Raw genomic sequence first — 26,953 nt, 5'->3', positions numbered from 1 at the left:
CACCTTCCCCAGGCTCCAACCCCAAAATCTCCCGGAATTTCTCAACCTGGAGCTGGCAGCCCTATTTCCAGGGCATAAGCTTTCGAGAGTTAAAGCTTTCTTCGTCAAGTATCCATAGGGTATAGACCAATGTTGTTTAATCACAGTACTCATACAGATCTGTTCAATTAGTTTCTACAATGAAATTTAAGTGATAATCTGGCAAGATTTTTATGAAGTGGGTGTTTTATTGTTTTATCTTTATTTCATTATCTTCATTCTAAGCATTTCTCCTGTGGAACTCAGTCCGCTGCTTTAAACCCCAGTTCTTCATGAGCACCACCCCTAAATATATTGTTGGTCTCTCAGGGTGCTGGTGCAGTTTCAAGCCAACCCTGCTTCCACGTAAGAAATTTTATTTCTCCGATTACAAAAAGGATGGTAAATATATTTTAAAAATGAAAACAAAGAATGTACTTCTGTTTATCATAAAATGGATATAGAGTTGTAAAGGGAGTGCCGTAGGTATTTGCAGTGAACGGGAAATGTACCGTGCCTATTTCTGTCCCCGGTTGCTATTGTTGCACTGTTTCTTTAAACTCTGTATGATGTCACTGTGTGCTTTTGAAGGCACTCTGAGAGAGACACTGTGAGAGAGGTTTGAATCAGAGTTGTTTCAGTTTTGAAGCTGCTGAAAGTTGTCAAAGAAACAAACTACTGCTATGCAGTCACTCTAGGACACTGTGGGATGTGGAAAAAAACAGACTGAAAGAGAGAGATAATCAGATTCTCTTCTGTTGCTTGCTTGCTGCTGAAGGAGCTGAAAGTGAACTGCCCCGAGAATAAAATTGACCAGGACTGATTAAAAAATAATAATATGGGCAGCCTTCAGTTGGATGATTTTGTAGCTGGATGGGTAGGAGGTAAGTGACCCTTCCGGGATAGCTGAAAAGGCAGCAAAGACTTAATATAGAAGGGGTACCTATTTAGCAAAATACTTAATAATGGATCTTAACTGATGGCACACATGAAATTCTATGCATTTCTCACTTATTGTGAGTGACTTGTGTAGTATGTCCCATTTAGGCAAAAGGTGCTTCTGAATTAAGCAGCAATTGAATCCCCTGACACTGTACCAGCTTGTTATACCTGTACAGTCCTTTGGATATGAAAGGTACCATAACTATAGATATCAACTACTTCAGGAATCATTTATGAGTGTGAATGAAAATTGCACAGATTCTCATAATTTTACGCAAATGTCAACATAATCACAATTCAATAAGCTTTCCTAAGTGAAATTAGGATCAGAAAAGGATCCCGGTGTTTAAACAGCTGGGACCAGCCATCGGCCAATCAGAAAGGATTCTTCATTTACACCCTTCATGAACTCTGGATCTGACTGAAAACAGAGATAAGAAAATGTGGATAAATGCCACCATTTCAACCCGTTTTACAATCTATGCCTGTGTAAGGGCAAACAGCCTATTTCCCCCCTCTTCCCTTTTGAAGGATTCCAATTACTATCCGTATAATCCTAAATAGAGTTGCCCCCTTCTAAGCCCATTGCGCTCAGTGGTGTAACTCTTCTTAGAATTGTACTGTATATCAAGTTTTTGCCACTGTTAGCCTCTTCAGGTGGTTTTTAAAAATTGTTGTTATTTTTCTATTCTCACTGAAGCAGCATTTACACAAATAGTTACTTTCATTCACTAACTCCTGCCTGAACCTCTGCACTTGTCTGGTTCTTGCCAACATAGGGATTAAACAAAAGAAGAGTGAGGAAAATGAACTGGTTTCTTATTTTTTTTAAAGGGCATAGGTTTTCTTGAAGTTTGAAGCAGAGCCACTCACCTTCTTCTTAGGGTCCAAAAAGATGGGTCACTGGGAGATCTGTAAATGGTTTTTTTAAAGTAAATTTCAGTTGTGCACATCCACACAATTTGATTGAGGGCTGCCGGGGGGGGAGGAGGTTTAGATTAAACCACCCCCTGCACATTTTCACTTGCTGAAGCTGTCTTCCTCCCTGCTGTGTCCTAGTTCCCTTGGAAGGAAAACAAAGGCAAATACCCATCTTTCTTCTTCTTCTTCCAAAGCTAATAGGAAGACCTGGTGGTGGGGTTCAACAGGCAAAACTTTACCAGAGGAATCGGATTAAACTGCTTTTTCCCTTCTCACATGGCCCTGGCATTTGCCTTTTAAAGATGCAGAGAAATCTGTGCTCTCTGTCTCATTGATTCTCGGGGAGCCTTGATTGACAGTCATATTAAGAAAAATTGCATCTAGCTGCTGTTATGGTGCCTGGTTGTTTGGCTTGTAGGGGAAGGGGGAGAGTGACTTAGGAGTTATGGTAAATGACAGGGATGTTGACCAGTCAGCAGTATCATATATAGGGTTGCCATGTCCCTCTTCACCACCGGCGGGAGGTTTTTGGGGCAGAGCCTGAGGAGGGTGGGGTTTGGGGAGGGACTTGAATGCCAAAGCGGCCATTTTCTCCAGGCGAACTGATGTCTATCGGCTGGAGATCAGTTGTAATAGCAGGAGATCTCTTGCCACCACCTGGAGGTTGGCAACCCTAATCAGACACACTTCTCTAGTCTGTCTTTCACATTACTAGATTTCTGGCTGATGTTTACTTGATTTTATACGAATACAATGATTCCTGTTTGACTGTTGTTCTGTTCTCCTTTGGGCTGAGCCTAGATGATTTCAGAAATTGTTGTAGTGGCAGGCCGTATGTTCTGCAGTGTGTCCAGGGAGATTAAATCCCCCCCCCCATTTCTGAATGTTGGGATCTCTTGTGGCAGATTTGTGTCCATTGATTCTCTCACACAGAGACCAATCCATTTGTCCAATGGAGATAATAGAAGTGCATTTCTGGCACAGACCCCCTCACGTTCACATGTACACATACTTTAGATATGGATGTGATGATACTTGATTAAATACATGAGGATCTCCCTGAGGTAAAACTCACATCTTAGTACTACAGAATAGCAAAGGGATTGGGTGGTGACTCATTTCTACCCGATGTCATTGTACTCATTATTTGTCTGTTTTGTGTGGCCACCCCAGAGCTGGCAACCCTAGAATATGTGCCCCCCAAGGCCGCTCCATTTGTTGGAATGGCTTCCCAAAAGTGTGATGAGGGCCTCAGAGATTTCAGAGGCAAAGCTTTTCTCATGTGCTTTTAGTAGCTTGTGGAGGTCAGCTATTATGGTCAGGTAAAACAGCTTGCTGTCTTCTGTAATTTGTACTGAATTTTTATTAAAGGAAATTTTACTTGGTTTTGATGATGCAAGACACCTTGACTCCCATTAATTAAATTAAAATCACCTCATCTCCCAACCCTTCTCATTAAAGCATAGCTCTTCCCACTACCATATTGCCCTTGACCATGCAGCACTTGTACATTATTAGAAAACATGTTTGGAAAGAACAGACCCAATTTATACCCAGCTGCATGACAGACTGCAAGGCCCACAGGTTATGCCCCCCCCCCAGATTATTTTCCCCAAAACACTGTTCTTCAGAGCACTGAAATCACCCTACTTGCAGTACTCTTTAATTTATCTTACCAATACCTAGGACAGATAGGAGGATGCTGGGCTTCTATAGTCCAGAATATAATATCATTATTGCTGGAAGGGTGGGTAGCATTTGGATTTTCTGCTTTAGGTGCCAGAATATCCTAGGCCAGCTCTCATTTCAGTGATACCAGAATCCATACATTTCATCTTCTAAACGAAAAGATGGAATTATGATTAAATCCAAGAAACCTGATTTAAAAAAAAGCCATATATCTGAATCAAAACTCTACCACTTCTAGGAATAAATGATATTTAGCAATGGAAGTTACTATGCAATAAAAAAAACCCAGAATGTTTTAGTTTTATGAAACTTTCTTAGGGTTCACAGAGTTTTTCATAACGGGGTATAAAGTTTCTACTGTTGACATTCTGAGTATCTCTGAACTTTCCCCACATGAAATATTCACGGGACACAGCACTTTCCTTCTCCTGTGATCCATGTTCTTGTGCCATATCAGAGTCAGAACACTTTGTATAGCTGCTATAGGCACATGTTTCAGGGCCATCAGTCCGTGCCAGGTTATGTGGCAGATGCTTCCTGCTAGACGTCTAGTGGCTATCTATAGTGGTAAATGAACACGGTAAAAGTGCAAAGTGACAAGATACCTAAAGCTAAAGAAAACGTCAATGAGCTTTAGCATACAAGCACCATCAGCAATGATGTATCAGCAACAAATGCTTGCTGCAGGCTGCTTCTCATATTACCAAAAGTAACAGTTCAGTTCTTTGCAGAGTTACTCCAGCCATAGACCACTAGAATCTGTCCGCTTACAATGGAGTAACTCTTGATCAGATTGCACTCAAATCAACTCCTTTTGCACTGCATGTACATATAGTTCAAAGAGATTGGTTTGTTTGCCTTACATGTTACCTATTTAGCATACATTGTACTAACAAATTAATGGTCTTTTATGCATGGCTGTTTCACTCGCTGTCACCCCTCCAATGACCTCAGGTCTTTGTGTTGGTTACGCATGCCTTTTCAAACATCAGAGGTCATTTTCTCCAGGTGAACTGGTCTCTATCAGCTGGAGATCAGTTGTAATAGCAGGAGATCTCCAGCTAGTACCAGGAGGTTGGCAACCCTACGCTAGTACCTAGTACCTAGAGGTTGGTAACCCTAGTTATTAATGTTAACACAGTAAAGGAACATCCATAGCAATTTGGTGTGGGGATTAGATATGCACAGAGTAGTTCTTTGCCACCTCTGCCTACTGATAGTAGCATCTCCTGTATCCCTCCTCTCCTCTTTAGGACTGGGGGAACCTTTTTTCCGCCAAGAGCCATTTGGACATTTATAATATCATTTGTGGGCCATACAAAATTATCAACTTAAAAATTAGCCTACCAAGCCCCAAGCAGGTAGCTGCCCCAGATGACCCCCCCTCCGGCATGGGCAAGCAGGCAGGCATCCAACCGGTGGCGTACTCGCCCAGCTGGTGGCACAGTATGGTCTGTTGCACCAGCTGGGCGTAGCCGTCCAGCCGCACGCTGGAATTCCTCCTGCTCTGCATGGTCGGGGCCAGATTCTACAGCCGGCTCCTGCTACCTCCACCTGCAGGGATGAAATGAGGACACACTGGCTAAGAACTTGCCTCCCCACGCATTCTGACCCTGCCCCCTTTAACCCCTCCATTGTCGCCACTTCCACCCCCAGCCCACTTGTAGTACAGAGGGAATACGTTTCTCCATGGCCCAGGTGGGAAAGGGTTAACACAGTTTCTTGGGCAGTCCTAGCAGCTCCATAGCTAATGACTGTTCTGCAAGGGGGGGGGAAGGTTCCTTTTCTCAGCAAAACAAACTCACATCCGCCTTGAACAGAGGCTATTCCTGTCCGCGGGAGGGAGTGGATCACCAGTCTTAGATCCTTCTGAGCTAGCGATCTGCCAGGACCCACAAAGGGCCAGACCAAATGATTTTGCGGGCCTTAAATGGCCCCTGGGCCTGATGTTCCCCACCCCTGCTTTAGAAAGTCCACAGAAGTGCTAGATTCAAGTCCGGTAGCACCTTACAGACCAACAAGATTTTTGAGATATATGCTTTTGAGAGTCAAAGCTCCCTTTTTCAGATACTACAGAAGTGCAATTTTTGCTTGGTACATGTGCAGCAGCCCGCTTCAGTTCAAGTTTCCTCAATTTGGCGTAATTATTCTGGTGGGATAGAGAGACTTTTGTAAAGCAAAGTACTAGCATATGACAAGTCATACATTTTCTTGCAGTACATAGCAATGCAGTGACTTTAGATGACTTTCTTTCATGCAACTCATTTTATTTTACTCTCCAGGAGCCACAGGTGTAATTGTGGGACATCCTTTGGACACAGTAAAGGTAAATAGTTTTTGTTTGTTTGTTTTTTATTTTGCTGAGGCTTCAGTTCATTGTGTATAAATGTTCAAGGTATAATCCCTTGCTACAGAAAAGAGGAATAACATAAAAGCTTTCTCTTGTGGGAAACATTCTGTCTTCATGATGAGCAAAATCCAGAAGAAGAAGAAACAACCAACAATACAGAATCAGTGGGATTAAAATGCCTATTTAACTGACTACATGAGATATACATGTACTATTCTCTAGATAGTGCTTCTATATAAACTAGCATGTGTTCTCTCTCTCTGTGTGTGTATATGTAAACAGATACATACACACACATACACCAAGTGGGGGACCTGCAATGACTTCCTCTTGTTTCTCCTCTTTACCTCCCCTGGCAGTGCCTGAAGCATCTCCCCTTTCCTTCTCTCCCACCCACTCTTTCTGACCCCCTTCCCATCTTCACCTTCCCCAGCCTCTTGCAGCCTCTAACATTTCCCAATTCACTCCCCACCTACCAACCTATAGTTTCTGTTCCTTTCTTCCATCTTCAGTTTTCCTTTTTTTATGTTCTTTGCTTCTCCCCCTCAAGTTTTACCTTCCCTTCCTTTTGTCTTGTATCTCTTTAGTCCCTCCCCACCAATCACCACCCAGTACAGACAGTAACCAGTGCTTGCAATCCTCAGCAATGCTGATTGCCAAGACCTCACAATGTAGTCTTGCTATGTCTCAGTGGCATTCTTTCCTTTAAGAAGCAGATGCTGCTTCTATGAGTTTAGAGTTTTTAAACTCTACAATGTATATTTTTTTAACATTTTATTATTTGTTCTACATATTTGGTTTTCCCTCCATGCGTGCCAAAAATCCCTGTCTGTACTTGGCCCCATTGTATGGATCTTTTGATTCACAACTCTATGCCATAGTTTAGAAATAAATATGACAAGTGGGGGAACCTGCAGTATCCATAGGGGATGAATACTGGGTGTTGAAAGGAATGGAGGAGGGTACCCATACACTTTCTGCTTTAAAGCTTCTTGCCCCTGCCAACACCCAGTGGACAGGAGCAGAATGGATGAGAAAGCCTGGCCCAACACTACTACCCCCATCAGCTGACAAGCATGGTGGCAGGAGGCTTTGAAGCAGAAAGCATGGTATGCACTTTCTGCTTCAGCTCTCCTCTGTCTCTTTCAATGCCCAAATTATTGATGGCTGTAAGTGTTGTCATTACCCACCTTGCTCCTCTATCTTTCCTCCCCTTCCTTCTCCCCCAATTCATTCCTTTCCTTATCCTCTTCCTGCCTCACTTTCTCTCTGTGTGTTTCTTTAAAATCTCCCTTAGAAGGCCAAAGGCCAATTGTGATCTTGCATCTTGTTGGTTGGCATATTTTTCATCTAAGATCAGAGGCCTGTGGAATTGCAGGATTGCAGATTTTCCTGCAAACCTAGGGAGTCTCCTGGGTTTGCAGAAAAATCCCCTTCTCTGTACATAGCTCCATTTAGTGATTTTTTTTATCTGCATTGAACACATGAAGCTGCCTTCTACTGAATCAGACCCTTGGTCCATCAAAGTCAGTATTGCCTACTCTGACAGGTAGCGGCTCTCCAGGGTCTCAGGCAGAGGTCTTTCACATCACCTACCTGCCTAGTCCCTTTAACTGGAGATGCTGGGGATTGAACCTGGGACCTTCTGCATGCCAAGCAGATGCTCTACCACTGAGCCACAGCCCCTCCCCATTCTATGGCCACATTCAGAATTAGATACATTGATGTTTTATATAGTAATTGAGAACTGTCTCTCTAAAATTGAGCACAATCTAGACAATTTAAAGTATATGTAGTTCTTGCAAATGTTTAAATGTGCATTTTATCACACTGATTCTTTATAAGACTTGTTTTTTCTAGCTGGCTGTATATGGCATATTGAATATACAACCAGTCATCTGAAAGAGTGGTCCATAAAGATGGTAACTTAATTTTATTTAGGGTTATCTCCTTTTTTAGTGACATTTAGTTGAATTTAGGGTTGTGTGTCTACTCCTGTGCCTTTAACAGTCTAACATACAGGGATTAAACACTATAGTCATTCATTGCCACACTTTACCTGCTTAATTTCAGTGTGTCAGACTGCTGATAAGGCACAGAAGGAGGACCGGTGAAAAACTAGCAACCCTAGCTGTACTTGACAGGAAGATACAGGGCAGAGGTAAGCTCCAGCAGTCAGTATGCTTTGTGAGTGAAATAAAGTTAGTATGACTTTTTATGTCATTTGTGCCATATGGTTCAATTGCAATGGTCCATTTTGTTATACTTGATACTAGAGGCTTGTAATTGAGGGTGGAAACTTGCAGGTCAGGGCCATGCTACCCTTCCTCGCTAGGTAGGTATTCCACATTTCCAAATGGGGCTTCAAGGAAATGAATGGTACGCTGGTGATTTCCTCACATGCAAGAGACATTTCTCAAACCCTGCATCAAAGACCCACTCTCCATATCTGTTTTAGTATCTATTAAATGTTAATGTCGGGGCGGGGGGAATGTCATTTAAATAAGAACAAATTCCAGGAGTCTGATCTTGTTAGTCTTCTGCAGCTCATATAATAAAGAGTCTTGTGGGACCTTTAAGACTACTTGTTTGGATCTGGTGATCTGTGGACACAAAGATTGTGGCTCTTTCATTTGTACTCCTTCCAGAAGTCATTCCAACCCTAAGAGGAGGGGAACAAGAGAAAGATATGTATTTGTCAGCACCTTCTGCTGATGGGTCACTGGATTGAACCCAATTAATTTCTTTTGGCATGAATTTTTACAAGCCAAAACTCACTTCAGCAGATGCATAAAGTATTATATTCAGTTGGCAGAAAGATTTATAACCTTGGCTGAAAACAGAAGAATTACTTGGGGACGGGGGAGGGGGAGAGCTGTTATAAAGAGAGGCCAGAAGGCTCAGTTCTCCAGATATATAGGTGTGTTACGTTACATTGCAAAGCACAGATTTTAAAAAGACCCAATCAAAGAGTAAATGAGCCACTCAATGGGGGCATGGAACAGGCAACAGTTGAGAATTGGCAAGGTATGATGAATTTGACTAGTGAAAAAATACCTGTAGGGAGGATCAGTTAACCAACCTCAGTCCCTATTGAGTCAAAAGCAATTTGAACCAGGGAGAAAATCTAGAGCGAGAGATTGTATTTCTGTCCAACGTAGTATCTTTAAAAAGCCAACCTCATATACAGTTATTTCTTTTTGCCATCAATTAACATTTTCGATAGTGAAGCAACCATTTGCATGTAGAAGGTATCATCAACGAGCTGCTTTAAATTCCAAATGACCTTTTTGATCTGTGGATGACTTGAATATTTAAAGGAAGGAAAATCTCACCACAGATAAGAAAGATGCCCACTAAGTGAGGAAGTCACCCCTTAGACTGCCACGAGGGCAGATTTGCCTCGGTTGCAGAGCGTGTATATTCTCTGCTGCTCAATGTCATCCGAGGCAGGATGTTAGAGGAAGCTAATCCACTGTAATCATTTCTGTGTGCCCATGAACAGTATTGTTATTGTGTGCACTTGGAAGGTTTTAAAGCAAAAAGCTGCAAAGGGCTGTGTTTGGTTGAATGCTCCCCCTTCCTGTAGTAGCTGTGCCAGGGCATTAATTGTGTTTGTGTTTGGATAATTTGCTGTGCTGTTCATGAATTTTTCTGGAGTTAAGTATTGAAGGAATATGTGCCTTGCAGTACTGGCAAACAGATGGCTTTGCTGTCCTTGCTGGTCGTGCGTGCTATAAGCCGACAATGGCTCTTGTGGGAACATTTTTGCTACGTTTTCTACATTTGGTGAGCACTGCCAAGAAACAAGCGACGCGCATCTTTAAAAGACGACTGTCAAGCTGGCACCTTCTCTGCTCTTGGATCTGAATGCTTCTTTGGGAATAGCAATTAGGCAGCTTTGTTACCTTTCCAAGTGAGTGGGGGGGGGGGGAGAGGTTTCAAATAGTGAATTCAGAAGCAGGGTAATTCAGCATTTGCTGATGACCCTTCACAAATATATCAAAAGAGCATCCTGAGGCATAAGGAGTGAGAATGGGGGAAAGAGCTGAATGGCCAAAAGTACTGAATGTGGGTTATGTTCCAGGACTTCAGGTCTCCTCCCACTAACATGTAAGCCATGCTCAAAGTGAGTTCTCTGACTCTACAAAAACTCTGGGCTCAGGATGCCAAGTGAGGGATCTGCCTGTGTTGATTTCAGGGAATGAGAAAATGAATATGATGGTCCATGAACAATTGGTAGGTATTTTTGAGTTTTAATACCAGATAGTTCAATGGTTTATCCCTAGGAAAAATGATGTAAAGGCCTATCGATCATATCCTCTAGATGCTCACCCTGGCCCTCTGTCTAGCTTTTGAAGTGTGCTTGAATACCAAAAACAGTTTCTTATTTTAAAAGTCCCAAATAATTAAGCAAGCTGATAATAACATTCATACAATCATAGAATTGGAAGGGACCTCCAAGGTCATCTAGTCCAACCCCCTGCACAATGCAGGAATTTCACAACTACCTCCTCCCCACACACCCAGTGACCCCTACTCCATGCCCAGAAGATGGCCAAGATGCCCTCCCTCTCATGAACTATCTAAGGTCACAGAATCAGCATTGCTGACAGATGGCCATCTAACCTTGTCTTAAAAACCTCCAGGGGAAGAGAGCTCACCACCTCCCGAGGAAGCCTGTTCCACTGAGGAACCGCTCTAACTATTAGAAAATTCTTCCTAATGTTTAGATGGAAACTCTTTTGATTTAATTTTCACCCATTCAGAAGTAAAAAACTGGAATAAATTCTGCATGTACTTTGTTAGCTTTGTTTGTTTTTGGCATGGATATGAAGGAGCGGTTAATTTTCAAAGCCCATTGAAAACATATTCTGATATATTATATAAAATTCCTCCAGAGGAAAAGGATGGGATGTTCTTTTGCAGTCATTTGTCTCAGTTAATTGGTCAATTGTTTTTCCCTTGAAAGCAAACTCAAATTATTGCTGATGTGAAAGGTGATCCGTTATCGGACACGAGCGTGTCTGGCAGCCTGTGGGTGGTAAAGACCCACCGCCGCAACTTTACGACGACCCGTAACATCATGAAGTGCACTGTCAACACCTCTACCCACTTAGAGTATGAGTCCACGACAATTAAAAAAACCTTGCCCTGGAATGGACCGGCGAAGTCTATGTGTACTCGCAACCATAGCATGTGTGTGGACTCCCAGTGGTGTACTGGCACCAGGGGCATTTCCGGACATGATTCTTGACACGAGTTGCAGCGGCAGACCCACTCCTCAATAGCAGCGTCTATCCCAGGCCACCACACATAGTTGCGTGCCAGAGCTTTCATCTGGACAATGCCCAGATGGCACATATGTAGAGCCTCCATCACCTTGTGACGTAGTTTGGTGGGTACAACAACACGGTTACCCCAGAGCAGGCAGCCTTTATGTACAGACAGCTCATGCTGTCTTGAAGCATAAAGGGTAAACTTGGCTGGCGGCCGCTCCGCCGGCTACCCCTTCCACACCCAGTTGAGTACAGGGCGATGTCGGAGGCATGCAGCGGTGGTTCTGGGAGGGCCTCAATCAGTAATGCATAGTGGGCTGGAGCCGGGTCGGGGTCATTGTCAGCAACAGGGAGACGGCTGAGGCCATTGGCATGGCCAATAGAACAGCCGGGGCGGTGGGCAAGGTCAAACGAATATGCATTCAGGAACATCGACCATCACAGTACCCATGGGGAAAGAATTTGCGGCGTCTGACGGTCGGGAGCAAAAAGTCCAAGCAATGGTTTGTGGTCGGTGATGATGGTGAAGTGCCGGCCGTAGACAAAATCATGAAACTTTTTGACCGCCGCCACGATGGCCAACACCTCTTTATCAATCTGTGCATAATTTCTCTCCGCTGGCGATAACATGTGCAAATAGAACGCTATCGGGTTGTCCCTGCCCGATGGTAAGTGGTGGCTGAGGACCGCCCTGATGTCATACGGTGAAGCATTGCATGTCAGTAGAACAGGTAAGCGTTCGTTAAAATGGACAAGGAGGCTGGATGACGAGAGCAGATGTTTGGCGGCAATGAATGCATGCTGGCGTGTTGGCCCCCAGGACAACGGGGTTGCTTTGTCCAGGAGTCTGTGGAGCGGCTCGGCTACCGAAGCCTTGTGTGGCAGGAAGGCATGATAGAAATTAAGGAGGCCGAGACATGCTTGCAGTTCGGGTTTGGATGTGAGGGCCGGGGCAGCATGGATGGCCTGTACCTTGGCAGGGGTCGGGTGAATGCCGTCGGCGTCAATAAGGTAGCCGAGGAAACCAACTTGAGGGATGCCCAGCTGACACTCTTGATTACACACATTCACACTGGCAGCGAGGCCAGTCCCAGCGGTGGCCAAGCACCATGGGAGTGCGCCTCCCCCCTCCGCCAGCGCGGCCTCTCCGTGGCTCCGGCAGCGGCATGGAGAGGCCACGCAAGTGCAGGGGGGCGGGCTGGGGGTGGGCCGGGGGGAGGAGCCGGTGGCTAGTTGGCTCCCTATCCCCTTTTGCCCACTTGCGCCAGTGGCCAGAGCTGCGTTGCTGCGCCTGCTATTTAGCAAGAGCAGCCTCGCTGTTTTCAATGGGGCGAAAAGCCCCAGTTAAACAAAAAAAGACTCAAAGCGGCTTTTTTTTGTTGTTGTTTAACAGCGTTGGGAAAACAGCTTAGGAAGAGGCGCCGCTGCTCCTCTTCCCCGCCATCCCCGTATGCCTCAGCTCAGGAATGGACTGTTAATATAATTATTACAGGGGAAAACGGTATGCAGAAAAAAAATCTCCAAATTCACAACCTTTGTGCAGTAGTACTGCATGCCACAACAGTAAAGGGGGCTTTCCTGCAATTTATGAAGCAATGTCATCGAGCACTAACTTTATTTAAGCATAAAAGTATGATATTTTGAATACAATGAACTGGAAATACTAAAAACAAAATGCTACATGATCTGGAGGATTTAATAGTTACAATTGCAAATTAGCTGAAAAGCCTGGGAGGTGTTGGTCTGATCCTTATACTGACAATCAACACTGAGAATTCTTATTTTTCACATTTCAAAACATGTTGACAGTTAAGAATTTAATTATGATTGTGTGGGTAGATCTGCTCTGGCAGTCCAAAAGAAATCCTGGATAGATGCATGATTTATTTTTTGCTCTGCTGCTTTGTTTTTTGCTTGGAACAAAGCAAGACTTATAGTCAAATAAAAGTGTGCATTGTTTGTACATCCCAAGCTTTGGTTCAATGAAACACTAGGATTATAAACATTAAATTACATTATTCTGTTTTTCAGACTCGCTTACAAGCTGGACAAGGCTATGGAAGCACATTTAACTGTGTCCTCACTGTGTACAGAAATGAAACTGTAAGTATATCACCTGGTCTAAAAGATGCAAGTAAATAGAAAAAGAAAAAAGAAACCCTGAAAATCAGATACAACTGAAATACGTCTTGGTGAATTTAGCCTTCCAAGTCCTGGCACTGTGAAAAGAATTAGTACATAGTCTTCCATTGGATTAGGGATTCTGCCAAATCAGTACAACTTGGATGGATTTTAAAGATTACCTTCTCAGAGCTGTGATTTCAAGCTGTTTGAATACCTAAAGGGAAGAAAGTTTAGATTATTCTTCAATTGTAAGTCAATTCTACCCATTCCAAGTCAATTCTACCCTGTCTGTCTGTCTGTCTGTCTGTCTGTCTGTCTATCTATCTTATAACATTTCTTTGCCTCCTTTCCACCCAAGGCAGAAAATATTAAAAGCTAGTTCATATAGGATGTATACATACATAGATGTATGTGAGTGCAGGAAAACTACTGCCATGTACTAAGATCATATAAGTGCCTGTTTTGCTGGACATACACTCTAAGGGAGACTGCAACTGGTAGCAGAAATGCACTGGGCATTTATTACTTTCAGAAAACACCTTTGTTTGAAATAAAAATGTGGCCCTGTCTGAGTCATCTAGAAAGTCTGCTGTTTGAACAAATGAAATGGCTATATCTTTTACTGACAATCTCATCATCCTTCCAGAAAAGGGGTATCTTGAGTTTGCCGAACTGGAAGCAGTGTAAAACCATAAAGATATTCAATGTAGACCAAAATCTGTAATGACTAAGGGTCTGTATTTACTTCTTGTTTTACCTGTGCCAGAGCTTGCTATGCCACTTATTTTGAATGCTGGGAATAGGTGAAGCACAGCATTTCTCTCCCCGCTTTTTATTATTACTTTCTGTTTACATAATGTTAAGTAATTACACACCACTTAACTTATTCCAGTAACATGCTACCTTCATCCCAATTTTTAGAAAATTCACCTAACTCACCACAAATATTGAGCTTTTCTTATTCATGTAAGTCCTTATATTTATGATTTCCCACAGATATTCCTTACACTTGGAATAAGTTTTTTTCCAAAACTTGGCATAAACTATTTTTGCAGCAATCAATAACTTCATAATAGATAATATCCTTTTTTGTACACCCAACATACCTAATAACACTTTTTTCATGTTTTATATTCTGGGAAAAGGCAACCACATAGATCCATAATCTGCACAAATACGATCACATTTCCAGTATTCAAAACTATTTTATTCATCCTGGTTTTAGCAGCCCTAAATTGCCCAGACTAGCCCAATCTCATCAGAGCTGGCTTGTTAAGTAGAGTCAACCCTGGTTAGTACTTGGATGGAGACCACCAAGGAAGACTCTGGAGCTGCTTATGCAGAGGCAGGCGATGGCATACAACAGCTGTTCATTTCTTGCCTTGAAAGCCCCATGAGGTGGAACTTCATGGGGTCGTCATGAGTTGGTTGTGACTCAACTGTATGCTTTACTTTTTATTCATCCTGTCCACCTTTAGGGAATAAGATACCATACTCAGCATTTTAAAAGAAGCTTTTCTTTCATCTAAACCTCTTGTAAAACAACCAGTAAGCTGAAAGGTAGGATTTCATTCCTCTATTGAGATTTCTGGTATCTGTAACATAGGCCACTCTGTTTTGAATTGATCCTGTTTATCAGCATGCCTGCTTTGCTTCCCCACGTGGTCTGGCTCACATATACGCTAGACACATATCCATGTGGAGGTAGTCTTACCTCTTGAATGGAGCCTGTGATCACACTCATAAACTCAGGTGTTTTCCACATGAGGACAGGCTGGTATAAACACATGAAGGCATGAAGCTGCCTTCTGCTGAACCTGACCCTTGGTCCATCCAAGTCAGTATTGTCTACTCAGACCGGCAGCAGCTTTCCAGGGTCTCAGGCAAAGGTCTATTCACATCATCTACTTGCCTAGCCCCTTTAATTGGAGATGCCGGAGATTGCACCTGGGACCTTCTGCATGCCGAGCACATGCTCTGCCACTGAGCCACGGCCCCTCCCCGTATAATATCCCAGTTGCTGCTGTGGCTGCAGATATAGTGCAGTGGCAACAGGACTTCCACATGGCACATTTCCTCACATTTTTCCTGCTGCAGCAGTGGTTATCCCACCCACCCACTCCTGTACTACCCATGCTTTTCTAGTTTTTTTAATCAGCAATTAACCATTGTCTAAAATTCCAGCAATTAACAGATTGTCTAAAATTCCAGCTTTCATTCTTGACTATTATTTTCATTGTGAATGCATTTCCTCCTCCTGAAACAAAAGGATTCAGAGACCTCCTTAAAAACAGGAAAGCAGGGAATTCAGCCAGCCTGATATATAGATTGGCATATCGTTATAACAATATAACAATATTCAATTGACAATTATTAAGCAAGCCCCCGCAGTGGGAGGAAATGGTGACTGCTGGTACAGAGCAGGGGAAATGGCTGCCATGTGAGCAGGACCAGGAAAATCCAAACTTCCCTACCAACATGGCAGCCTTCCAGGCAGTGCTGCTAACTTTTCCAAAATTTCACAGCAAAGCAAGTTTGGTAAAGATAGGACTAAAACTGGGGAAACTACATGAGGTGCACACATTGATCACAATGATGTAAGGAAACTGTGCTTCCCAATGGCATCAAAATCCAGGGCAAATAACCTGTGTGGAAAGATCGCAGTGTAGAAAGACTGCTATTCAGCATCTCATTCTTTGAGTGGCTGACTTGGAGTTGAACAGTGGCTGAAGAAAAATGTTCTGGGCAAAAGTACTCTTATGTGCTTCCATACATAGGTTGGCATGCAGAAGATCACAGGTTCCATCTCCATCATCTCCAGTTAAAAACGCAGGTAGTAAATGTTGAGAAATACATTGACCTGAGGCCCCAGAGGGTTTCTGTCAGTCAGAGAAGACCACAGAACCATGGTCTGTATAATGCAGCTAATCCATATCTAAAAATCTTAAAATGCCAATTAGAACAATGACCTACTTGCCAGCAATGAAGCAATTTGGTGAAGAAATGGTGCAATGAACAATACAGAGAGCCTAAACAGAATTAAAAAAATAAAATAAAAGTTTTTAGAGGTGAATCATATAATGCTTCAAAGCAGAGAAGTTAGCTAATCTGAACGTGAAATTGGGTCTGACAGATTTTGATTTTACATTACTTAAAGATCAATACAGATACATAGCATGCACCGACTCACCCCACTGAAGAGCCCAAGGTTGCTGAGCTGGGCCGTGGAGGTTGCGGGGCAAGCCGGTCCCCCCCTGCTCCGGGGGTGGGCTGCCATTAGCGCAGGGAGCCCGGGGGCTTCTGGCCGGAGCTGGGCTCCTCCGCGGCGTTCTGGGCGGCAGCAGCAGATATCGGGGCGTTGGCCCTGACACCACGGGTCGGGCCGCGTGCCCCCCAGTGAGAGGCAGGGAGCCTGTTTGAACGAGCCAATCAGGCTCGGGCTCCTGGTGGGGCGCCCTCCCTCAAGGCTGGACCTGAGGTTTTTACTCAGGTCCGGCTTCCCTGCATTTAAAAAGGCCTCGCTTTGATTGTATGTATGTTATAGGTATGATGTTAATTTCCTTATGCCTGGTATCCTTACTTGTGTGGCACTTAAGAAGAAACCAGTAATCATACAGGAAAACAGGAAAATAGGAAAAGCACAGAAGTGCCTTATGGGATAGTCAACATGATGTTCATCCATAAGAGGGCACAAGCACATTAGGGCGAGTTCATCTACAGGGAAAGGAGCCCCGTCGTGCAGAGTGGTAAGCTGCAGTACTGCAGTCTAAGCTCTGCTCACAACCTGAGTTTGATCCCAATGGAAGTTGGTTTCAGGTAGCCGGCTCAAGGTTGACTCAGCCTTCCATCCTTCTGAGGTCGGTAAAATGAGTATCCAGCTTGCTGGGGGTAAAGGGAAGATGACTGGAGAAGGCACTGGCAAACCACCCCATAGACAAAGTCTGCCTAGTAAACATCAGGATGTGACATCATCCCATGGGTCAGGAATGACCTGGTGCTTGCACAGGGGACCTTTACCTTTTACCATCTATAGGGAACAGTAACTTCTAGATATATCATGCATGTTGGGAAAACGTCTGATAGTCAATATATATTTTTAAGAGAGAGCAAATTAAAATTTGCCTGGTGCCAAACTAGATGAAATTGTGTGTTCCTGTTTGTTTTTAAAGTTCAAAACTACAATTTAATTGAGCTATACATTTACTCATTCTATTAATAAAAGACTGAAAAGCCACTTTGCTACAGAATCTGTTCATGTATTTTATTGGGCAAGAGTGTACTTTAAAAAGGATATGTAGAGTTAGATATCTGAATGAATAGGCCAGTGTTCTAGTGATGCTGAGGTTTCATTTATTTCTTAAGAGCAATCAAGTCTATTAGACATCTGTCTCATTTCATTTGTAGGCTGCTGGATTCTTCAAGGGAATGTCATTCCCACTTGTTAGCATCGCTGTCTACAACTCAGTGGTATTTGGTGTCTTCAGCAATATCCAAAGGTTCATTTGCCGGCATCGCTATGGGAATTCTAACAGTTCGCCAGCTCTTATGGACTTAGCGTTAGCAAGCATGGCAGCAGGGACTGTGTCAGTAGGAATTGGTGGCCCAGTTGATCTGGTAAAGATACGGCTACAGATGCAGACCCAAACTTTTCTTGAAGGTAAGTACCCAAAGTTTTAAAAAAATATTTTTCCATATTCTTTGTTTGTGTGACTAACCTATTATATATATTAATATGTTTTACAAAGATGCAGCAATAGTTGTAATAAAATGTGACTCATAGCACATACTTATATAGTGTGCAAAATTACTCAATAAAATAGAGACATTGCCTCTAAATATCCCACTTACAACTTTAAAAAAAAATTCAATAAAGGTCACTATTACAATTTATTTATTTGTTACTTTTGTTTCCCATTTTTCAAGAATTCTGAAGTGGTATATGACATAAATTCCCCCATAATAAAGCAATTTAAACAAAAATATAACAATAATTAAATCGTAAATAACTTTAAAGTTCTGTTGGTCAGTTAAAAACAGTATAAAACAACAGCAGCAATGAAATCCAATTTTATCTCCTTGGCAGAATGCCTGTGGGGAATGGGGCAAAATAAATTTCTGGGACAATGAATGTCAGTGTTCTGGGGCAACAATGGAGAAGGCCCTGTGATGTGTAGAGTTTAGCCTGGTTTCATCGCAAGATGGAACCTTCAGCAAGTCCTCTCAGGATTATTGCAATGAGTGAAGGAGATCTATAGGGCAGTAGACACGCTCTGATGTAGACTGGGTCCAGGCAATTTAAGGCTTAAAAGTCCAATGCCAACACCTTCAACCTGGCCACCAAAGTGAAAAGGAATGACTTCAGTATTGGTATAGCATGTTAACACTTGCTCTCACCAGACAGAATTCTATCTGCATTGTTCCTGCTAGCTGCTGTGTTCAGCTTATGTTTAGGGACAGCTCCGCATACAGCACAGAGTAGTCTCATTTAAAAGTTGCCAAGGCATGGATGGTGACATTTTCCAACAGGGGGTGCAGTTGAGGAATCAGCCAAAGCTGAAAAAGGCAGCCCTGCTGCTGCTGCTGCTACCTATCTAGATGCCTGCAGAATATCCATTATCACCTCAACACTTCAAATTTTATATTTTAAGGAGAATTCTGGCTAAGAGGAAATTTCCCCTTCCAATTGAGTGACTGACTGTACCACTCACCAGTTCCATTTCAACTAGTGTGCCTCTTCAGCATAGCATCTTGGGTCTGAATATATCTCAATAAATTCCAGAGAGCCTGCGGTACAAAAATTTCATGCAATAACGTGAAGGCAAAAACAAACATCACTGTAGCCCATGGTATTTCTAGAGTTGTGTATTAGAGAGAAGGCAAAACCCAAGAGAATTAAATGAGAAGATCTATTAGTTGTCCATATGGAGATCGGTGAACACTAGTCCTCTTTCAATTTGTAGAGTTAATTGCAGTATGAGGGAGAGAAGAACGGTTGATTTAGTTAGAACATAGTCTGACGCTGCTTCAGGAGGTTATACAGACCTGAAGAAGAGCAGCAAAATATTTTACTGTACTGTGTGTTCCCAAGGTTCGAGGAATGAACTGTACCAGAATTCTAATTTAGCAAAGGCCAAAATCAGCTTTAAAGATGCTTCTGTGTTGAGTAAACACTGTGCTACATCAATAGGCAAATACTGTTCATGTAAACACCTGCCTTGACCTCAAGTTATGCAGGGGGTGGGGAGAGAATGCAGAGAATAGAAGCAATATTGTAAGAGCAGATGCATGCTATATCAATGGAAATTTACTCAGTACTTTGAGTGGAAGAAAATTAAAATATATAATCATGAAAAAATTTGCCGTAGCATTATTTTATTAGTTATAGTAAGAGAACAGATAAGAAATGAAAGACCTTAGCATTGGCATGGCTAAAGAAACCTAAATAGCATGAATGGTTATTTTTTTTCTATTACAAAAAGCTCTCTTTAAAGGTGGATTGTAAATTACATTATGTGATCATTCAGCATTAGGGATTTTTCCTTCTCTCTTTTTGAGCCCCACGGGAGCCTTTCTTCCCCCTGTACCACAGCTCTGAGCAGGATCAGGCCAACACAATTTTTAAAGCTATAGAAAATCCTGAGGTAAAATGGCTGTGGGGACACTATATTATCTAGTTGTGCCCTCAGTGTTCTATCAGAGGAGGGGCATATTGGGCTGATGGTCTTGTGGGGTGAGCCTCCCCACCCGGCCTACCCCAGCCCTGAATGAGGCAAGACTCACCTCATGAAGGTGGCCCCACACAAGAAAGATGGGAGCTACCATGAGCTGGTGGTCCTAGCTTTGAGTGAGATGGGCAGGCAGGAGCTGCCACCACTGCAAGCTGGTGGACCCTGCTTTGCATCAAGTGGGTGCTAGGTCCCTCTTTGCCACCGACGGGAGGTTTTTGGGATGGAGCCTGAGGAGGGCGGGGTTTGGGGAGGGACTTGAATGCCATAGAGTCCAGTTGCCAAAAGCGGCCATTTTCTCCAGGTGAACTGATCTCTATTGGCTGGAGATAATTTGTAATAGCAGGGGATCTCCCTGCTGTGTGCAACCCTGGAAGTGATGTCATCATTTCAGGGTGATGCTCGAGAGCATCATGCTGAAGTGATGATGTCCCTTGCACTGGAACTGACATTGCAGCATTGGAACAATGCATATTTGCATACCCCTGCCCATCTAAACCTCCCACTGGTTGCCAGTGCCGAGCTGGCATCTTAGCGTTCTTAGATCTACCTGGACTAGACTCTGGGAGACTAAGGTTCAAATCCTCACTTGTGCCATAGAAGCTTGCTGGGTGACCTTGGGCCAGTCACACTCTCTCAGCCTAACTTACCTCACAGGGTTGTAGTGAGGATAAAATAGAGGAGAGGAGAATGTTGTAAGCTGCTTTGGGTCTACATTTCTACTGTATCTTGGCCATTTCCCTGGCAATACTCTGATACACCAAGCATCTTTGCTCTCTTCAATACCACCTTGGATTGTTGCCACAGCAGCTGTGCTGCTACTTTCCAGGAAACCTCCATTACTCCCTGTTTTGTAGCTGTTCACCATCCAGCCACTGCTGTGTTGGTTGAATCTTCAGAAGTGCAGGCATTCCTGGTCCCACAGATATATCCAATAGTCCAGAGAGTTAAGGCATCTTACAAATACAACATTAGGTTGAAATAACAATAAATTCAACACAAAAATTCCATCAATACCTACAATATTTCTAAAACAGCCAAAAGAATCATAGCAGCCCATCATTAGTGTAAGGAAGTATATCTGAAAATGCTAGGGTTGCCAGCTCCAGGTTGGGAAATACCTGGAGATTTTGGGGGTGGAGCCTGAGGAGGGCAGGGTTTGGGGAGGGGGTATAATGCTATAGAGTCCACCTTACAAAGTGGCCATTTTCGCCAGGGGAACTAAGCTCTGTCGCCTGGAGATCAGTTGTAAACAGCCACCACTTGGAGGCTGGCAACCCTAGAAGATGTGGTCCATTAGGTATGAGGCTCTCACAATGTGAAGGGCTTGAAAGGTATGAACCAGCATGCTGAACTGGGCTCAGAGGCACATAGGTAACTAGTGCAGATGTTGAAATGCCGGTGTTTACTGCTGCATTATTTCTGGAACAGCTGAAGAGAGAAAACCCTTGTTGATTTGGTTTGTTTTTGTATTTTGTTTTAGATTTTATTGTTTGGTTATTGTTTGTGAAATGGCTTTATTACTGTACACAGTATATATATAACTGCTTTGGGAACATGTATTATGAATAATAATAATTCTGAGGAATTCTAAGGCATTTTACAAATGTCATTTGTATTTGCTTCTGCAGCTAACTTAAACCTGAAACACAGAGTCACTGGCATTTCCATACAGACTGCCTACAGAGGCCCAGTTCACTGTGTTGCCACAATTCTTCGGCAGGATGGTTTAGCTGGACTCTATCGAGGTTCTAGTGCTATGATTCTGAGGGACATTCCTGGATATTGCCTCTACTTTATTCCGTACACATTTCTCTGTGGATGGATCACCCCAGATGGATGCCTATCTCCTAGCCCCTTTTCTGTGTGGATAGCTGGTGGTATTGCAGGTATGAACATTTATTTTCTTTATCACTGAGATTAATAGGGCAGAGGAGGGGGCTAGTTGTCCTCACTTTAGTTCACCCCATCAGTAAAATCAGCAGAGTTCAGCCTAGGGTTACCAGCTCTGTGTTGGGAAGTACCTTAAGATTTATGGGGTGGAGCCTGAGGAGGGTGGGGTTTGGGGAGGGAGGGATTTCAGTGGGGTATAATGCCATAGAGCCCACCTTCCAAAGGAGCCATTTTCTCCAGGGGAACTGATCTCTGTTACCTGGAGAATAGTTGTAATCCTAGGAAATCTCCAGCCACCACCTGGAGGTTGGCAACCATAGTCCAGCAGGAGGCAACTGTTCAACCCACTGAGCTTGAATAGTAGGTGGTGGCAGAAGAATGGATAGCTGAAATTTCTAATATAGCCGAGCAACCCTAGGATGACTTGACTTAATGTAGTTTCAGTCATATTTTTGAATTATCTGTTTAGCATGTACTTTCAGTTTTCTGCAGCAAAGTTGCACAGTCTACTTAGGACTAGTCTCCGATTCAGTGTTCCCTGTTTGTAAACTAGGTCAATGACCACCAGAACGTCTTCTAAATTATTAATTCCTTAACTATATTATATGTTTGTGACTTGATAGTAGTGCATGGCTGGTCTCACCTGCTTGACTTGTCTGCTGCTCTGCATGTACTTGTAACACAACGGTATGGTTTGAAGTTATTGATGAATAGAATTACCAGCTCCGGATCTGGAAATGCCTGGAGAATTTTGGGGCAGAGCCTGAGAAGGACAGGGCTTGGGGAGGGACGTCAATGCCATAGAGTCCAATGGCCAAAGCTGCCATTTTCTCCAGGTGAACTGATCTATATCGGCTGGAGATCAATTGTAATAGCGGGAGATCTCCAGCTACTACCTGGAGGTTGGCAACCGTATTAATGACATTTATGTTTTCTAAAAAGTAGCTCCTTTTGTCACACAGATAAGCCAATTCCACTAACACTGAATGTGTTTCTTGCCTTTCCATCCAAGCTGTGATGAGGGTGCACAACTTGGATGGAAAGGCAAGAAACACATTCAGTGTTAGTGGAATTGGCTTATCTTGTGACAAAAGGGTTGGGGAGAGCTTACAGACAGAGTGTAAAGGAGTAACTAGGGTTGCCAACTCAGGGTAAAGAAATACCTCGAGAATTTGGGGCAGAGCCTGGGGAGAGTGAGATTTGGGGAGGGGAGGGACTTCAGCAGGGTACAATGCCATAAAGTCCACTCTGTAAAGCACCCATTTTCTCCAGGGAAACTGATATGTTGTCTGGAGATCAGTTGTAATTCCAGGAGATCTCCAGGCCCCACCTGGAGGTTGGCAACCCTGCAAATTACCTATTGTCTAAATCTGCTGTGTCCCTTATCTACTTTTTTCCAGGAAGCATATGTTGCTGTTGGGCAAGATAAGTCTTCCTGACTTGACCTGAATTATGGGGTCCCACAGGGCTTGACCCTCTCTCTGATGTTGTTGTTGTTGTTGTTGTTGTTGTGTGTGTACCCTCTTGCTGACATTGTCAAGAGGTTTGGAGTTGGGTGCCATCAATATGCTAATGATACGCAGCTCTTCCTCCTGCTGGATAAGTAGCCAGCAACAGTCACCTCCAGATTGGACTACTGCAATTTGCTGTACGTAGGGCTACCCTTGAAAATGCTTCGGAAACTGCAAGTGGTTCAGAATGCAGCTGCTATGTTGCTGACCGGAACACCATGATCAGCATATATTACCCCAGTTTTGCGGCAGCTGTACTGGCTACTAATTCGCTTCTGGATCCAACTCAAGGTGTTAGTGTTAACTTTTAAAGCCCTTGACGGTCTGGGACTCTCATACCTATGGGATCGCCTCTCCCATTACAACCCACATGCCCCCTTTGGTAATCCACTCAAGGCCTCTTGCAAATGCCCATCCCCAGGATAATTCCATTAGCTGTTACCAGGGGAAGGGCTTTCTCAGTTATGGCTAGGGTTGCCAACTGCCAGGTAGTAGCAGGAGATCTACTGCTCTTTCAACTGATCTCCAGCCAATAGAGATCAGTCCACCTGGAGAAAATGGCCACTTTGGCAATTGAACTCTATAGCATTAAAGTCCCTCCCCTCCCCAAACCCTACCTTCCTTCTCAGGCTCCACCCCAAAAACCTCCCGCCGGTAGCAAAGAGGGACCTGGCAACCCTAGTTATGGCCCCTTCCCTGTGGAATGCATTCTCCGATGACACCTGTGCCCTGCAGGACTTGCTTAGTCTCTGCAGGGTTTGTAAGGCCGAATTGTTTAATTTGGTTTTTGGAGCATAACCGGATGTTCTGGGCTGGTTTGATAGTGGGTTGGTGCTGAGTTATGTTATGTATCTTAATATTTTATATGTATTATCTTTGTTGATTTTTAACTGAATTATGATGCTGCTGCGTAAGTGTTCTAAGTCACCGTGAGACCCTCGGGGGGAGCAGCAACTAAAAAAAATCAAATAAATAAATAATTTCAAATTTAAATCTATTGAACTGAATAGAATAATTCATATTACCTTCAGTTATAACAGATTTTTATTATACTGTTTTAACCTTTATCCCTTAAGATTTATACCATTAAGCATGCATTTCAAATTTTTTATTGTGTACATTGTTTAACACTTTCCTTCACATTCTTAGGAGCAATATCTTGGGGAACTGCTACTCCTATGGATGTTGTGAAGAGTCGTCTTCAAGCAGATGGGGTTTATTTCAAGAAATACAAAGGAGTCATTGATTGTATCTCCCAAAGTTATCATAATGATGGTCTAAAGGTAAACAGTACCAAATGATATCATCTTGATATTAGGAATTAATTTGGTAATAAATTGCATGCTGGCTAATTGACATAGTTACAGATGTACGTTTATAATTTTAAATAGCAAATTTAATCTTATTTATAAAGGAAAAATTGATTCATTGCCATAAGTTCTAGTGATGGCCACTGGCTTAGATAGCTTTGAGAGAGGATTGGAGAAATTCATGGAAGATATTGTTGAAGGCTTTCACGGTCAGAGTTCATCGGTTCAGGTAGGCTATCCCGGCTGTGTGACCGTGGTCTTGGTATTTTCTTTCCTGACTTTTCGCCAGCAGCTGTGGCAGGCATCTTCAGAGGAGTAACACTGAAGGACAGAAAATACCAAGACCACGGTCACACAGCCCGGATAGCCTACAAGAACCGATCATGAAAGATACTTCTCTGTTCTAGATAGCTAAATGAAACTTCCTTATTCAGAGGCATTATACATTTTAATACTAGATGCTAAAGAAAAAGCAACTAAGGAAGATTGTCACCTTCACCCCCTATTATGGGATTTCTGGAGATTATGGCCACTGTTTGAAATAAGATGCTGGACTGGATGAAAACCTTGGGGTGATCCAGAAGGGCTCTTCTTTTGCTATTAGTATATGTAGGGAAGTTTGCTCCATTATTCTGAAACACAGTCATTTGGCAGTAAGTCCCATTTGTTTCAGTGGAACATTCTTCTGAGTAAAGCAATCAGGATAACAGCCCTAGGGTCAGATGATTATGTATTTAAAGCAAGGAAAAAAATCTTAATCAGTGAGCCCTCTGGAGCTACCATTTCCTCCAGGGGAGCTGATCATTGTAATCTCCAGACCACCGATCAGTTGTAATTCTGAGAGATCTCTAGGTATCACCTCGAGGTTGGCACCCTTACTAACCCCATGGCATCAACATTTCTAAAAGGTTTACATTTCTGTGTAGGAATGACCACTAGAGTTTCTCCATCAGTTGAATTGCCCAGTCATTCACATCACAGTTAATTTAAATTGCCTCCTTAGGGTTATTTCTTGTGACTTTTTAAAAAGGCTTGTTTCAGTCACGCAGCGGCTGGGAAACCTCTTTGGAAGTGCCGCGGTGGCGCCTTGGCCACACCGTCCCCAGCCACTGCAAGGCTCAGGAACGAGCTGACAGATTGCAATCCTGAAAGGGGGGGAATGGATCTGCGGTAGCCAGGAGCAGCAGAGCCCCGCCACCTCTGCAGAGGCTTCTTGGCTGCTTATTAAAAAAAAAACTTTTGAAAAATACAGTTTAAGTCAAGGAGAGAGAGCTTGACTAGCAGTGCAGGGAACTAGAAAAGCATTCTGCACAAACTCTTTGGTTTTTAACACTTCCACAGCAGGTTCACATTCAGCATTCCCATTTCCATTTTGATTTAGAATAGTGTTTTCTGTTTAAAAAATAAAGAAAAATGACGGGCCCTTTTGGAGTAACCTTGTCTACCTTGTTCCGAACAGGTCTTTTTTAGGGGGCTCACGGTGAATGCAGTGCGTGGATTCCCAATGAGTGCTGCCATGTTCCTTGGATATGAACTTTCACTCAAAGCCCTAAGAGACCAAGCGGAAACAAATCCTTGACTTCTAGGTCAGTTTCATAACAAGACTGAGTGGTTTGAAAACTGCTTTGTATATTAAACTAGGGAATTATTCTAATGTTAAGACAGGCAATGATCCCAAGTACTTTTACTAGAATGTGAACCACCCTGAAACCAATTGAACATAGCTTACATATAATGACCTCAATCCATAAATAGTGAAATGTGCCAAGCCAATTAAATCAAATGCAAATCCAATCAATTATAAAGCTGTACTTCGAAATCTCTATTGAATTCAATGGAACTTCTGACTAAAAATGTGTAGAATGACTGTGAATCTATTCAGTGCACTGGATTACTGCCAAAAGATGCAACCAGTCTCCTATAAAACAAAGGTGATCTTTACTGTTAGTTACAATGAGAGGTGTCAGTCACACTCAGTGGCTCAAATCGAGATTAATCTTTGACGAGTTTACTGCAATTTGCTTCTCATTGAGCACTAACAAAAAGTTAATTAAACTGAGATATTTTTGTTGGACAGGGAACCTCCTTGTGCTGTTTTCTTTTCTTCTTTTTAAGCATTAAGTAAGCAATAACTCTTTTCAAAGAAAAACAATTCCCAAACATCTGCACTCATGGGATGGAAAGTGATTTA

General features: G+C 43.0%; 1 protein-coding gene across 2 annotated transcripts; it reads left to right on the top strand.

Annotated features, from left to right (window-relative positions):
- Nucleotides 1–649: 649 nt before the first annotated feature.
- On the top strand, nucleotides 650–26,341 carry SLC25A48 (solute carrier family 25 member 48). 2 transcript variants are annotated; one of them, XM_056863720.1, is made up of 7 exons: nucleotides 650–902; nucleotides 5,853–5,896; nucleotides 13,231–13,302; nucleotides 17,728–17,980; nucleotides 21,680–21,937; nucleotides 24,602–24,735; nucleotides 26,222–26,341. In XM_056863720.1, the coding sequence occupies exons 1-7, from the start codon at nucleotides 857–859 to the stop codon at nucleotides 26,339–26,341; spliced, it is 927 nt and encodes a 308-aa protein (XP_056719698.1). In that variant the 5' UTR covers nucleotides 650–856. The 2 variants fall into 2 exon arrangements, with proteins under 2 accessions (XP_056719698.1, XP_056719706.1); XM_056863728.1 differs by lacking the exons at nucleotides 650–902; nucleotides 5,853–5,896 and adding an exon at nucleotides 9,959–10,049.
- The last annotated feature ends 612 nt before the right edge of the window (nucleotides 26,342–26,953 follow it).

This window comes from Euleptes europaea, chromosome 1, assembly GCF_029931775.1.
Source record: "Euleptes europaea isolate rEulEur1 chromosome 1, rEulEur1.hap1, whole genome shotgun sequence".
NCBI classification, from domain to species: Eukaryota; Metazoa; Chordata; class Lepidosauria; order Squamata; family Sphaerodactylidae; genus Euleptes; species Euleptes europaea.
Note: the sequence above shows the minus strand (reverse complement) of the source record. Positions and strands in the feature narration are given on the sequence as shown.

Bases quoted from the DNA above. Each gene is read 5' to 3' on its own strand.
- SLC25A48 (XM_056863720.1), top strand. From the start codon at position 857: ATGGGCAGCCTTCAGTTGGATGATTTTGTAGCTGGATGGGTAGGAG. The intron at 903-5,852 runs GTAAGTGACCCT...TTTACTCTCCAG, and splicing joins TGTAGCTGGATGGGTAGGAG to GAGCCACAGGTGTAATTGTG. The intron at 24,736-26,221 runs GTAAACAGTACC...TGTTCCGAACAG, and splicing joins ATCATAATGATGGTCTAAAG to GTCTTTTTTAGGGGGCTCAC.